This window comes from Sinocyclocheilus rhinocerous, unplaced genomic scaffold, assembly GCF_001515625.1.
Source record: "Sinocyclocheilus rhinocerous isolate Xijiao unplaced genomic scaffold, SAMN03320098_v1.1 scaffold1210, whole genome shotgun sequence".
Classification (NCBI taxonomy): Eukaryota; Metazoa; Chordata; class Actinopteri; order Cypriniformes; family Cyprinidae; genus Sinocyclocheilus; species Sinocyclocheilus rhinocerous.
Window position 1 is genome coordinate 6214 of NW_015666175.1, and position 16735 is coordinate 22948.

At 36.0% G+C, this 16735-nt stretch overlaps 2 gene segments (V, D, J or C); both read left to right on the forward strand.

Annotated features, from left to right (window-relative positions):
* LOC107731982 (T-cell receptor beta-2 chain C region-like) overlaps nt 1-14430 on the forward strand; it is a gene marked incomplete at its 5' end in the record, with an annotated part of 15878 nt that extends 1448 nt beyond the window's left edge. Inside the window, 5 exon segments of the C gene segment in view lie at nt 9076-9130; nt 12575-12910; nt 13054-13071; nt 13196-13299; nt 13428-14430. Of these exon segments, the coding sequence occupies nt 9076-9130; nt 12575-12910; nt 13054-13071; nt 13196-13299; nt 13428-13445 (531 nt within the window).
* Nucleotides 14431-15623: 1193 nt separating this feature from the next.
* On the forward strand, nt 15624-16735 carry LOC107731983 (T-cell receptor beta-2 chain C region-like; the record flags this gene model as incomplete). The annotated part of the segment is given in 3 exon segments: nt 15624-16002; nt 16340-16443; nt 16574-16735. Coding segments are annotated over 3 exon segments (519 nt in total), but the record flags the coding sequence as incomplete, so codon positions are not given.

A 16735-nucleotide genomic window follows, 5' to 3' on the forward strand; every position in this document is an offset into this window, starting at 1 on the left:
AGTGGGGACATGGGGTAATGTCCTGAAAAGTCACCTTCTCCTTGTAATACCTATGTCATACCCTTGTCATTATACCAATTTATGTCCTCATTTGTCACAAAAACGCGCGCACACACACACACACACACACACACACACACACAAATAAATTTTTATCTTTATTGTTGTAATCCATCTATCTTTTTTTCCTCTTTTGTAAAGTCTTTCCACATAATGATTCAGTAATACGGAAGTAACTGACCAACCAGCACACATTTTTGGTGTTTTGTAATGAAACTGTGTTTTTAAGAGAATTGATGTGTGTGAGTAAATTATTCAGTTAATTATTCAATAATTCAGTCATTTGATGCCATCTACTTGTGCAACAACTGAACCTGAAAAAAACAAAACAAAAAAAAAACAGAGAGAAACGTCTCGAGGTTTCGTATGTAACCATGGTTCCCCGAAGGGAACGAGACGCTGCGTCAAACGCTTTGGGAACGCCCCCGGCGAGACACCGTACTGAAGCATGTGTGAAATCAGTCCAATAGCGAAGCGAGACGTCACGAGCGGGGTGACATAAGCAACCAGGAAGCATAAAGACGCATCCGTCAAGCGCACATGTTAGCTTCTGCGGAAGCGAGCGCCTGCAGGGATGTAGGGAGTATGGCAGGGAGACGCAGTGTCTCGTTCCCTTCGGGGAACCATGGTTACATACGTAACCTCGAGACGTTCCCCTTCAGGAACTCGAGCTGCGTCGAACGCTTTGGGAACGAGAATACCCACTGCGCCATACGAGCAAGTCGCTGTCTGGCGTGTATCTGGCGAGCACATCAAGACGAAAGGACTTGGGAGCCTGGAGTAGATGTCAGGTCCAAACTGTAGAAACGAATGAATGTGTGCGGAGAGGACCAGCCTGCCGCAGCACAAACATCCTGAAGGGCCACGCCCACTGATAAGGCCTTGGAGGCCGCCATACCCCTGGTCGAGTGCGCTCTGACCCCCATGGGTGACTGGAGGCCAGAGGACTCGTAGGCCAGTGTGATGGCCTCGACCACCCACCGACTCATAGTTTGCTTGGTCGCTGGAATCCCTGAGCTCGCACTGGACACAGCAGATTGAGTCTCTCCTGGCCTGCTTCCTGGAAGGGAGGAGGACAAAAGGCCTGTAGTACAATGGGACCCAGCGACAAGGTGGGCACCTTAGGGACATACCCGGGCTTCGGGTAAAGGAACGCCCTAACCATGCCTGGGGCAAACTCCAGGCCTGACACTGCAAGAGCCTGGAGGTCCCCTATCCTCTTCAGCGAGGATATAGCGAGCAAGAAGATAGACTTAAGCGTGAGGAGCTTATCTGAAGTATCTTCGATGGGTTCAAAGGGAGCTTTGCTCAGAGCCTCCAGAACCACTGTTAGATCCCATGAGGGCACCTTAGTGCACTGTACTGGCCTCATCCTCCGCGTGCCACGGAGGAAACGTGTAACTAACGGGTGTCTTCCCACTGACTCACCACCCTGAAAGGTGTGGTAAGCAGCTATGGCCGCCACATAAACCTTCAAAGTGGAAGGGGATAACCCTGCAGAGAATCGCTCCTGCAGAAACTCTAGAACTGAACCAACTGGGCAGTTGACTGGGTCTTGCAGTCACTGTCCGCACCAATAGGTGAAAAGTTTCCACTTCAAGGCATACAGTTTCCTCGTGGCGGGACTCTGGACTGGAGTATGGTCTCAACAACCTCAGTTGAGAGACCAGATGCTATGAGCTATGCCCCCTTAGGGGCCACGCCCACAACTTCCATAACTCCGGGCGGGGGTGAAGAATGGTGCCCCCTGCCTGAGAGAGGAGATCCCTCCTGATCGGAATCTCCCGACAGACGAAGCCTCGGCCACGTCTGCACCATAGCATCCAGCCCAAGTGGAGTTGGATGTGTGAGGGAGAACCAGAGCGGACAGTGTGTCGTTTCCTGCGACGTGAATAGGTCCATTTCCGCCTGGCCGAACTCCCCCCAAAGGAGCTCCACCAGCGCACACAGAGCGGGAGAAGCTCACAATCATGGCAGGCAGTCCCCTCAAGAGCTGCCCGTGCATGCTCCGCTCCCAAACAGATGACGCACAAATCGTGTGTATCCCCACCCGAGATATAACGTGGGCAGGGAGGAACACACGACTTGAAACGCCATCCGCTCGCCGCATTTTTTGATTTACTCTTTGGCATTTTTTCTCTTTTTCTTGCTTGCTTAACTTTTAACTGACTGAGTGCTTTGCATACATTCACACATACACCACAGACGTGCTCGCTGAAGAGCAAAAGCTAACATGTGTGCTTGCCGGATGCGCCTTTATGCTTCCTGGTTGCTTACGTCACCCCGCTCGTGACGTCTCGCTTCGCTTTTGGACTGATTTCACACATGCTTCAGTACGCTGTCTCACCGGGGGCGTTCCCAAAGCGTTCGACGCAGCTCGAGTTCCTGAAGGGGAACTGAATGCTTCAGTACGGTGTCTCACCGGGGGCGTTCCCAAAGCGTTAGACGCAGCTCGAGTTCCTGAAAGGGAACTGACAAATCCCTGTCTCTAGCAATATGAGCACAGACTGACATTCTGTCTGGAACAAACACAGACAAACTACAAACGGTGAAAAATCCCAGTGGACTCTCTGAACATGACTCAGACTCAAAGTGACTTTGTATAATCAGATTCATAATTATGAATTCAGATGTAATTTTTTTTTTCAGATTTCTAACTTATTTTCATTTTCATATGCATTCTTAACTCTGGCTCTGACCATAGACATGTTCATAACAGATGCATTTAATTATCATTAAATGCAGAGTGCTCTTCTTGCAATATTGTGCCATAAATACAGTTTAGAAGAGCAGTACAATTTAATATGATTTGATCATCCTCTGGATTAAAGATCATATGCTGACCTCTGCAGGATGATATGAGCAACTTTAGTACTGTTTTTTATACTCTATTTACAGCAGCAGATGGCATGATGATGCATTCAATTCCTTATGCATTCAATTTCCATACGTCACCATTGTAGTCTGATTATGTAATCAAGAGCATTAAAGTGATTGAAATGTTACTTTTGCTTTGCTTTTGATTAGTAATGCATGTCTTGTTGTCACATTACCAGATTGGATAAATTAATCATTATTTTATTATATTATCATATTATAGAACACTGTTACTTACCACTGAGAGTAAAAACAAGTCACCAATCAAAATGTTCAGGTTTTGAATTCTTCTCAATTGAAAGAATGCTGTACATAAATGTTTAGGATGCTGTACGATTGAGATGTTTTATAATCACTCAACTACACAATTAAAACTGCTCCGACTGAAAATAATGTCGAGTTATTAGAGTTTGTCTATGGTATTTGTTACAATATTGCAGTTGTTTTATTTAAGGTGTCTTATAGAGAGGGAACATGGTGCTCCACAAACTGCAACATTAAATGCATTTCTGTATATTCCTTTTACATCTAGATTGTTTGTTGAGTCATTAAATTAAACAGAAGTTGTTAATTACAAATTAATTTGTCTTGTTTAGTTTTACATGATTTTGAGAAAATATGAATTATAATAGAATTGCAGTACTGAATCTTTTACAGATAGTGGCTTCAGTTATTTTATTGCAGTGATTCATTTATTTGGAATTGTTTATGGAAATACAGCTGCACATTAAAACAACATTTGAATAATTTTTTTTTCAGGAAAAACTGAAGACTAGAAAGGTCAGCAACATGAGCACATCGCTGGTTTTGTGAGGGTGAAATTGTCTTTTTTAAGAATATTGAATATTGAATCAGTACATTAGTTGAATTAGAGGTGAATTTGATTCAATTTTCCATTATAGTACATCAATGGATGTTAACATTTATTTATCTATTATATATTTTAAATTTCTTTTTTTTTTCTTGGCTATTTCATAGGGGGGAAAAGAATAATCAAGTTATTCATAATTATGATGGGATTTGGGGATTTGGTGAATTTCTGTGAATTTCTAACAGATACAGTACTTGTCCTCTCTCCATACTCTGATGATTGTTTGATGAGGATCTGGGAGGAGTCGACAAACTGTCATAGAGACATTTTTAGGTGGAGGCATCTGCACCTGCCCAAATTCTCCGTAATCACAGAAATAGCAACATAGACTGTATACAGATAGACATAAAAAAGAACATGTGCAAGAGAATGATGAAAAATAAAGATAAAATGGGGGTTGGGGGAAGAATGGGGGGAAAGACAGAAAGATATTTTTTTGTTTTTGTATAATGTTTTAGCACCGTGGGGACAGGGGGCCACAGTGATACATTCCCATAGAGCCGCTGTACAAAAACCTCCCTCCATGTACAGTCAATTAGACAGAGACAATGAATACAAACACTGCAAACATTTCTAATGGATTTCAACATGAAATATTATAGATATCTATCTAGAGAAGGGTTATTAATATTTTGAGCAATTACCACATTTTTAATGAATTTGTAAAAAAAATTTCAGCGGTAAATGCATGTGGATACTTGAGGTTGGACTTGCCTGGATAATTTGATCATTTACCTTGTAGCAAATCAATGTATATTTTGGATTTACATGCTTTTACATTGAACAGCCTCCTGGGAGACAACTATTATAGAATTAACAGACTTTTACATGATCATGGGGGAAAAAATAGAATTCTAATGCAAATTTCGGAGTACTCTGAAACAATGTGCTTCTGGCTGGAAAGCATACTTTGGAAATGGAACAAAACTGACAGTTTTAGGTAAGTTTGTTTTAGGTAATTTAGTTAAGATTGCTTTAATGTATAAATGTGACTACTGACCAATACTCATATTGTCTGGCCTATACCTTTCATACTCCATTTTGACTAAACTATGACAGCAGTAGGGAAGGTGCCTCCAAATCAGACCCAAATACTTTAAATAATTTGTACCCATAGCTTCATAAATTTGCGCACACCATCTCACTGTGACAATGCTTACCAGGCACACTTTGGAGATGGAACAAAATTAACAGTTTTAGGTAAGAAACACTTTTAACTATACTAATATGTAGGCCTGCATTGGAATATCAGACAATAACAAAATATTTGTTGAGCTCAAGTGGTTGATGATTGTCCATTAAGGTTAGACTATGCTGAAATGTTGTGAAAAAAAAACAGTGCAATTTCAGTATTCGATTTGAGTCCCTTTTTGACATGACAGTCGTATGCTGTGCCAATTATCAAGCCTATTTCGGTAACGGCACCAAATTAGCAGTTCTTGGTAAGTACTACTTCAACTTCAGTTGGAAACGTTACGAATATACTGTGCAACAATAGTATGAGTTGATAATTTAAAGCAGCATGATTGAAAACATAAAATGTGTAATTTGAGACAACAGAGAATGCAAAAATATCAGCAAACAAAAAAAAAAAAAAAAGAACTGTGTAGAATTAGTTAAATGTAAGGGTTATGAAGTTCAAGTAATTTTATCAGTGAGCCTGCATGCTGTGTTTTGGAAGCAGCCAGGCTTTCTTTGGTGAAGGGACAAGACTGACTGTTCTAGGTGAGAACTATTTTTGTAAATGTAAAAGACTAATTAAATACAAATAATGTATTTGCTACATTCAATTACCAATGGGAATTGCATAATATAGTTGAGAATGTTTTTGTGAGACTGAAGTTAGTGATACTGTCGTGATACTCTGTGCTCAAACACGCCAGCATATTTTGGAAACGGCACCAAACTTACTGTTTTAGGTAAGAAAAACAACAATTATGATTATAAATCGTGTGCAAATATTAAGTGGAATGACACAAAAGCATCAAAAATGGTTGGCAAAGTAATATCTTTATTATGTCTAATGAAATTGAAATGAAATGAAATTCGAGTCTTGTTTGTGACAAAGTTCTACACCATCCAAGATTTGCAAAATATTGTTAACCAGTGTGTTGGTAATATTTTTCTTTTTAGCATGCTAACTTTATTATAGCCATTGTGGTTTAGATGTAGTTTGTAGAAAGTCTTTAGTTTTTTACAGTCGTTTGACATCAGTGCAATCAGTACAGTTCTGCATACTTTGGCAGTGGGACTAAACTTACAGTGACAGGTGAGACGTTTTTGACTGAATTTGTTGGATAAATATTATTAGGTGCTGAAGTTTGTGGATAATTCTTTTGGAAACAAGTCTGTAACCAGCCATTGATCACTGTCCAGACATCCTAGACATTTTATTAGTGCATATGTGTGCTGTGTCAACTACTGCTCAGGCTCATTTCGGTGAAGGAACGAAATTAACTGTACTTGGTAAGAAACACATTTCATATTGTTTAAACGGCAATGCTTAATCAAAAATGAGGCTTCTAATAAAAATTGCTGATTACATTTATTTAAGCCGACACTGGTCAAATCTACTATATCAGAGTTAATGCATTCTGAGGGTTCAAAACTCTTTATTTCATTTGAAAAGTAATTTTTTGTATTGTGGAATTAGTGATGGCATGTAGATGGTATTAGGAGTAGAGGAAGTTTTTTCTGTAGCGTAGAATCAGTGTGAATAACAACCCTGCATACTTTGGCAGTGGCACCAAACTCACCGTACTAGGTAAGAAATATTTTGACTTTATTTTGCATAGTCTTCTGCATCATAGCAAGACAACTAAGAAACATGTCTAAATTCACTGATATCATTTGACATTGGGATTTAGGAAATAATCTTATCGTTTGTAAAATAAGTATAACGATGCATAGAAGTATAAGTACAAAAATCATCTTCCTCAGCATAGATAAAATGGTTAAGCATTTCTGAAGCCTCAATGTTTAGACAAACTGCAAGACTTAAGTCCATAAAGCCGGAGTAATTTTATTAGTGCCCATGTATGCTGTGACTCTGGTGGAGGTGGTCAAGCTTTCTTCGGCAATGGAACAAAGTTAACAGTTCTTGGTAAGACATAAAACAAAAGTTATATTACTAAGCTGACCTTTACAAATATATTGGAAATATTAGAACATACTATTATTATTTCGTAATGTATGCCTAGTAGTTCAACAAAGAAAGGATGTTTTCCGATTCTTCTTAACACTTCTTAGTGTTAGACAGCATGCTTAGGCATTTGATTGTCAATTGTTATAGTGTTGTGTTCCCAAGTTACTGAAAAGAAAAACAGTTAAATATGTAGGAAAGATCTTAAGGAGGTTTCATCTGTAGCATAAAATCAGTGTGATCAGTACGACCCTGCATACTTTGGAGATGGCACTAAACTTACAGTTCTAGGTGAGTAAATTGAGTATGTTGATGTTTAGACCTAAGGAAATGGTATTTGTTAAGTGCACTATGTTGCGTTTTCAAAATAATATTCTATGTGCATGACCCAGACTTTAAAGACTTTAGCATTTGCTGTCTTGAGTAAATTTGTTAGTGCACGTGCACTGTGACTCTAGTGCTTCTCAGGCTTACTTTGGCAATGGAACAAAGTTAACTGTACTAGGTAAGAAAAATCTATTTAAAAAACAAATATGTCAGACAATATAAATGAAAAAGTCTTCATGATCTTGACTATAGCTGAGGTTTTAACTGTAGCTTAGTATCAGTGTGAACACTGGCGGTGTTGCATACTTTGGCAATGGCACTAAACTAACAGTTCTAGGTGAGTAATTTGAGAATTATTCATGATATGCAAATCAGAATACTGTAGAAATGTAGCTATGTGATGTTCAGTTACTTATTGATTTTAATATGCAACCTTCTAAATTATGCTGTTCGTGTTTTATATTTATAAAATGACTAAAATGAGCACACTCTAAGTAAATTAGATCAATATAATCAATCAGCATTCATGGGGCATTTAAGTTTAAAAATGCCTTGGATTTGGCACCATGAGTGAATTTGTCAGTGCACATGAATGCTGTGCTCTGGTACTTATCCAGCTCACTTCGGCAATGGAACAAAGATAATCGTTTTGGGTAAGACTATACAAAAATGTTCATGCTATTTCAATGATTGCCATAGACATGCCTACGCTAGACACTAAATCAAAATGCGCTGAATTACGTCAAATGGAGGTTAGTAACAATTTAAACGTTGCTATATGAAATCTAAAATTGTATTAAGTTGAAATTAACTGAATTGGAATACTTCTCAGTAATCCTGAGATAATCAATCTTTAAAATGTCTTAAGTTAGACGTATTGAGGTAAGTAGAATCATTTATGATTTTGACTATCTGAGGTATTAACTGTTGCATAGAATCAGTGTGAACATGGGTAGTGCAGCACACTTTGGTAATGGAACTAAACTTACAGTCCTGGGTGAGTAATTTGCATAATATTTCTGAACTTACTAGGATATTTAGAACAACACATCCTGCTTATTTGATGTTCAGGTCTAATAGGAGGTTATTTTTGACAGTGTTCAAAATGATATTGGTTTTTTGTATATCTCTCTGATGTATAAATCACTATATGGTAAATTACTACTCATTGTACAAAAAAAGAAGAAGCTCTATGGTAGATTATTTTGTGATATTCACATGGCAATCAAGTAGAACCCTATACTTGGTCTTTAGCATTTGCTGTCTTGGGTAAATTTGTTAGAGCACATGCGTGCTGTGACTCTGGTGTTGCTCAGGCTTATTTCGGCAATGGAACAAAGTTAACTGTACTCGGTAAGAAAAATCTAATTTTTATAATTATGTCATATATTGAGTGGCAAAGTCTCCATGATCTCGACTGTAGCTGAGGTTTTAACTGTAGCTTAGTATCAGTGTGAACACTGGCAATCCTGCATACTTTGGCAACGGCACTAAACTTACAGTTCTAGGTTAGTAATTTAAGTATTCTGTGTCTTATGTAAAACCTTAGCAGGATATACAGAAATATAGATATGTGATGTTCTGTTACTTATTGACTGTGTAATATGCAATGGATCTTCTAAGTTATGATGTCTGTGTGTTATATTTATGAAATTACTTTAAGGAGCACACTTGCCATAAGTAATCTAAGTAAATAAATTGGATATAGTTGAGAAGCATTCATTGGACATTTAAGCTAAAAAAGGGACTTGAATTTGGCATCCTGAGTGAATTTGTTAGTGCACATGTGTGCTGTGACTCTGGTGGTAGTTCTCCAGCTTATTTCGGCAATGGAACAAAGCTCACTGTCCTGGGTAAGAATATTCAAAAATGTGCATGCTATTTCATGGATTGCCAATGACATCTTTATGCTAGACAAGGTACAATGTGCTTATGACAAACTGAAGTTAATAAAAAAATTAATATTGCTCTATGATATCTAAAATAATATTAAATTGAAATTAATCGAACAGGAATACTTCTTATTAATCTTGAGATAGGCATTCTTTAAAATTATTTTTTTTTAAAACTTCATGATTTTGAGGTACGGTATTAACTGTTGCATAGAATCAGTGTGAACTTGGCTAGTGAAGCACACTTTGGTAACGGCACTAAACTTACAGTCCTAGGTGAGTAATTTGCATAATATTTCTGAACTTACTAGGATATTTAGGACACATCCTGCTTATTTGATGTTCAGGTCTAAAAGGAGGTTATTTTTGACAGTTTTCAAAATGATATTGCTTTTTGTATATCTCTCTGATGTTTAAATCACTATATGGTAAATTACTACTCATTGTACTAAAATAATTGTTCTTTAGTAGATAATTTTATGATAGTCGCAGGGCATTCAAGTAAAACATATGCTAGGGCTTTAGCATTTGGTGTCTTGGGTAAATTTGTTAGAGCACATGCGTGCTGTGACTCTGGTTATGGTCAGGCTTATTTCGGCAATGGAACAAAGTTAAATGTCCTAGGTAAGAAACATTAAACTCTTCATGTTATTTCAATGATTGGCATTGACAACATTGGAGGTCATTAACAAAGAAATATTGCTATGTGCTATCTAAAATTGCTCAATTGGTATTGGATGAACTTGCAGTTCTCGAGAATCTGATTATGTCTTAAAAATGAGGTTAGATATAGTGGGATGAGTGGCACTGTTTAAATGAATCCAACTGTAGCTGAGGTTTTAACTGTAGCTTAGAATCAGTGTGAACTCTGGATATCCTGCATACTTTGGCAATGGCACTAAACTTACAGTTCTAGGTGAGTATTTTGAGTAGTATGTGTGAATTTTAGCGCTTCGTATTTTTAATATGTTATCTAAGATTGTGGAATAGGTCTAGTCTTGAGAAATGTAACCAGATAGATTGGAATAAGTGGCAATGTTCACATGCTCTGCAGTATATTTGAGGTTTTAACTGTAGCTCAGAATCAGTGTGAACAATCTCAATCCTGCATACTTTGGCAATGGCACCAAACTAACAGTTATAGGTGAGTAATTTAAGTATTATGTTTGATATTCATAACCTAATATTTTAATAGAATATCTGCAAATGGTGTTCTCATGAATCAGAAGAACTGAAAATATGTGCAGTCTTTAAAAATGAAGTTAGATGAAGTGGAATAAGTGGCAATGATCTCCAGTATAGCTGAGGTTTTAATTGTAGCTTAGAATCATTGTGAACAATCTCAGCCCTGCATACTTTGGCAATGGCACTAAACTTACAGTTCTAGGTGAGTAATTTAAGTATTTTGTTTGATATTCATAGCCTAATATTTTAATAGGACATCTGCAAATGTTCTCATGAATCAGAAAAACTGAAATATGTGCAGTCTTTAAAAATGAAGTTAGATAAAGTGGAATAAGTGGCAATGTTCACATGATCTCCAGTATAGCTGAGGTTTTAATTGTTGCCTAGAATCATTGTGAACAATCACAGCCTGCATACTTTGGCAATGGCACTAAACTTACAGTTCTAGGTGAGTAAATTGAGCAATCTGATATTTTATTAAGTCATCTAAAATGACGGTGAATTGGAATACTTGGACTAGCTAATTCATCTTTAAGAATACATAAATAGTTGGATAAGTGGCAATATTCACATGCATCTGCCTTATAGCTGAGGTTTCAACTGTAGCATAAAATCAGTGTGAACAATGCCAACCCAGCATACTTTGGCAATGGAACTAAACTGACAGTTTTAGGTGAGTAAATGGAGAATGCTGCTCTTCAAGAGCTTAAATGATTTTGATATAGTATAATATAAAGAGTATATCTAAAATGATGGTGTCAGTTAGAAGAACTAGAGTTAAATATAGTAGGATAATGTTCACATGATCTCCACTCTGTTTGAGGTTTTAACTGTAGCTTAGAATCAGTGTGAACTTTGGCAATCCTGCATACTTTGGCAATGGCACCAAACTTACAGTTTTAGGTAAGAATATTTGTTTGCTTGTGTTTTTGGTATTTTATCAGTTTGCAAGTTCTGTGCATTTGTGGGTGAAATTGTGACAATGTCCTTTTATTTCTTAATACTGCAATTCATAATTTCAACTAAACCCAAATAAGTAAATGGTGTATGAATTAGTCAGAGACACTGGCATAAGAGTAGAACACTGTCACTGTTCTACTTCTGAGAACATTCTGTGCTAAAAACAGTGCGGAGTTTTGAGGTCTGAGTTTGAAGTACCAGAATTACAGGTTTAGATAATATTCTGCCTTTAGACAAGCTATTTGCCTTACTACCACTCAAATTGTTCATAATATGTCAATGATCTATAGCATTTTTGAAAATGTGTATGCTGAGTGTCATAGTCATGCATTGTAGAATGTAATCAGGTTAAAGTGGTAGGAAGAGTTTTACTGTAGCCGTTGAGCAGTGTGAACAACAGACCTGCATACTTTGGCAATGGGACCAAACTTACTGTTCTGGGTAAGAAAGAAAATAATGTTTTTTTGATAACACTTCAGTTTAGGGACCAATTCTTACTATTAACTAGTTGCTTATTAGCATGCATATTACTAGCATATTGACTGTTTATTAGTGCTTATAAAGCACTTATTAATGTCTTATTCTGCATGACCATATTTTAGATCTCTTAATTCTACCCCATAACTAAACATAACAACTACCTTACTAACTATTAACGAGCAACAAATTAGGAGTGCACTGAGGAAAACGTTGAAGTTAAGAGTTAGTTAATAAGAAGAATAACTGAATATATAGGTGATGTATAACGTGAAACACCAGCTTATAGTTCCTCTAGATCTGAGTGTTGCAACTAGCTGTTCTTTAGCAACTCTTGTTGATGTGCACTATATGAATCAGTGTTTTTATAAGCATGTAATACTGCTGATATACTTTATGCTCCATCAAGTAAGATAGTTGCTATGAGCTGCATATAACTGTAAAGCGACGAGTACAGATACATTAGCGACAGTACATTAGTTGATTGTGGTTTTCCTGTTGAAGAAGCAACTGCTCTTAGTAGGAATTGTGTATTGTGCAAAGGGGTTATAAACAGTATTGTGTAATTTATTTTATAACAACAACAACAACAATAATAATAAAAATAACAAATATAACAATCATCATCATCATCATCATCAAAATAAAACTGCATGATTCTTTAGTTTACGTTTCAGCAGACTGAAATATCATGGGAAAATTGGTTTCCAAAATTGTTAATGTATATATGTCTATACTAATATTTTGTTACATATGCTTATAATGTATAATATTATTTTACAGAGCGTGATATAAGCAAACCAGAAGTAGAAATTCTAAAACCCTCTGGAACTGAGACGAGCTGTAAGCAAAAAGTCACTCTTGTGTGTGTGGCCAAAAACTTCTACCCAGACCATGTGAGCATAACATGGACCATTGGAAGCAAAGAAATAAAAGATGATGTAGCGACAGACCCTTATGCCACTCAAGACGAAAAAACAAAATTGTTCAGCATAACCAGCAGACTTAAAGTCTCTAAAAAAGAATTCAAACCACAAAACACATTCAGATGTACTGTGAGATTCTACAATGAAACAGATGTTTCCATAAACAGACATGGTGAAATCAATGGAATTGCAGGTATTTCATTAGACATAAGTTGAACGATGAAAGATGAAACAAAGAAACTGCTGTCTGAATATAATGCATTTTGCAATACATGCTTCAAGTAATTTTAATATTTTAATATTTGGGTCTTCTAATCAATTACTTTCTAATTACAGGGGGTGGATATGAGCCAGGTAAGTGTTTGCTCTTTTCTTTTTGGATGTCTATCTGCAAAAGATGAATTAGGGTCAGAGGTCAAAGGTTTACCAGTAATGTCATGCTGAATAATATGTTATGATTTGATCTTTTAATATCCAGAAGACTATGTAAAATCATCACGGAGGATGAAGCTGGCATACAGTGTGTTCATCGCTAAGAGTGGACTGTATGGTCTTGTCATCTTAGTGTATGTATGGAGAAAGGTAAGGATGATGAACTTGTAATTATAATTTATAATTTCAAACATACGTGCTGGAAGAATATTAACAACATAAGCGTTAAGTGTGTTAGTTTTCAGAATGTCTCAATGTTCATGTGATATTTGTTACAGGGTTCATCTGGAAAGTGAATGAACGGAACATTCCTGGATTGACGGAGTTACCAAGAAAACTCAATCCATTTACTCCATCCAGAAGAGATGCTGATTATATAACTGAAGATTCTTTCTATATTGTTTCGTTTTATTTCTCTCATTCTGTTCTATTCTGAGTGTGTATCCTAGTGAAAATCTGCAGGTACTTCAGATCAGATTAATCATAAAATCTTTTTTAATAATATATATTTTTTCTTTTGCTTATTTTCTTGCTACTGTACATAGTTACAATTCGATAACAAACTACTATACTAGTAAAACAGACTTAACAGAGCTAAATATAATTCATTGTTTTTCATATTAAGATTTACTGTATTTTTTTTATTTGTTTTATACATAAATAAAATCTATAACACATGCTTATTACCCACAAAGAAAATTCTCCCTTCTTTTATAGGCATGTTGTTCACCAATTCAAGACTAATAGCTATTTTGATAGCTTTTTTTTGCTGTAGACAATTTGGTAGCGTACATGGCACTTGCTGTTAAAGATTTCATTCTCAGGGAGCATAAATAAATTGTATACCTTGAATTGCTTTGAATAAAAGCATCTGCAAAATTCAAAAAGTAAAAGACAATTTGTAGCCAATAACGTTCATGAAAATGATCTCCCAACTGCTTTCAATCAAGTAACAACATGGTAACAATGATTTAACTGGTTGATTATATTCTGTTGCCTATGTGGTCTTTATATAGGCCCCCTAATGAATACACTGTTACTGGTCGCTAAAACATTGTAATTAGGAATAAATAACTGTTTACTTCTTTAGGTGAACTGTTCATCTGAATAAACATGAAAGCAATAGAAATCTCATCATATATCTGGATTATTATTTATCGGCATTTTAGGGCTCCCACCACTTTAAAAAAATTTGATAAAACAATCTACATTTTTTCTTTTGAGTTACTGAATGCTGCAGACCTGTACCTGAACATTTCTTTCTCCCATAAAGTACCTCCTCTGGCATATTTTGTTTGCAATATGATTTAAACAACACATTATGCAAAATTAAAATACTATGCATTTGACCACTTTTTAATTGCTAAAATAAATACATAGTTAATGATTAACTACACTTATTGGATGTCTAGTTGTTTAATATTAATTGTGGAAATGATAAGAGCAGCGAGGTGAGTTCTCAGAAAAACTCTGGATATGGTATTTGGTTTGATATTTTATGATCCTATATTACAGTGTTTTGACTGTTCTTGTACCCACTGTATATATTTATCTTTTTGTTAGTTTTAATTACTGTTACAATCATAATGCACATTTAAATGCACAAAAAAATCCTACATTTCAGTCTACAATACCTGCTGCTCAAAAGAGGCCTCTCTGGGTAACAGCTGGGAGGCCACTATGGCTTTCACGGTCTCAAACTGAAAAGGGGCCCCCAAAAACAGTGTACCATTGGCCATTATTAGCTGTTAGTTGTTGAGGTTTAGGTAATGAGATAAATCACCATGTAATAGCTACGCAAAACTAGAATTTGGAGAAGGGACCAAACTGACGGTTCTGGGTAAGTCTGAATTTGAAAACTCTTAAATTGTACTTAAGAGTACTTGTAAATGTACTTGTATGATTTGTGAAATGCAGTAAAATGTGTCATATTGTACATGTCATGGAAATGAAAAAAAAAATGGATTGGTTACAGAAAACAAAAAGTACATAGACCACTAAAATATGAATGTACGGATTATTTTATCCATGTAAAATGCTTATTTATTCGTTAATGAATACATTTTTATTTATTCAGTAAATGTATTATTATTAATAATATGTTAATTCCCTATTTATTTTCAAAGAGAAGGGAGCATTTAAGAAAAAATTAATTAAGTCCATACATAAATGTAAAAATAGTATTTAAAATAAGTTACAGGTATTAAAAGCATAACAACGATTTGAAACTGCACAAACCAAAGCATCTAGACATTTAATGTATATTTAAACAAAGCAACTTTATATAAGTTGTTGTGTGCATTTCTTTGGATGGCTACAGTGTTTCATCCGCATACAGTAAAAAATAATCATTGTATAAATAAATAAATTAATTAATTCACCAGTCTTTGCTCTGAATGACCAATCAAAATCAAGCATTTCATTGATGCATGTAATAATTACAAGAGTAATTACATAGTAATTGTTGCAAATGAATCTTCCTGATTATCCGCTTTCCTTCTCAAGCTGCAAACATCACTCTACCTAAAGTCAAGATCCTACCACCTTCTCCAAAAGAATTATGTTCCCAGAACAAGACAGATAAATGGTCAACTTTAGTGTGTGTGGCCACAGGCTTTTATCCTGATCATGTGAGCGTGTCCTGGAAAGTGAATGGCGAAGAGAGACAGGACTGGGTCTCAACTGACACCTCAGCCCAACAGGACAAGGCAACATTAATTTACCATATCAGCAGCAGAATGAAAATTGATGACATGGACTGGATAGATCCCAAAAATAACTTCACCTGCACTGTCCATTTCTTCAACGGAGAGGATTGTGTCAATGTCACAAACACCATAAATGGTCAAAAAGGTGAAAATGCACCATTAAGCTGGATAATACACACACACACACACACACACACACACACGTATGTACTGAAGACAGTAGATATCAGTAAATTTATAAAATATTATATTTGCAGATGCCACTTCTTTAATATATTTATATGTTGCAGTGAGAGTTGATAGTGTTTATTATAATTGCCCAAATACTTTTTCAGACCACTGTATATTCAAAGTCTGAATTCCATGAGACAACATAGATTATTGATATTTAGTTTTCTAATTAAATATCCTTTCATTTAATAATAGTTTTATTTATGTCTTAAAGTGCTGTTTCATATATCTTTACATGTTGTTGTTTTTAGTGAAGCCGAAAGGATTGAAACTGCTTGGCTTTGGCTACATCCTATTCCTCAGCAAAAGCCTGCTTTATGCGCTGATTGTGGCTGGTGTGGTGTGCAAACTCAAGGTAATTCCTGATAACTATAACACACAAATCACACATCAAATATGCATAAACAGTATATGAATATATAGGTATAGATGGATGGATTGATGCATGCGATCCCATAATATGATATGAATTTATTACCCTACAGTTTTCAGCAAAGAACAAACAATTACCAGAGGACTGAGATACCTTGTAACTTTGTCAGTGAGACGCCAGAAGTGACTTTCTTTTTATTTACAAATGTGTAATATGTCTGTATATTTCCTACATTTTACTAGATTCATGTTTGTTTTATTTGCGTATGACATCA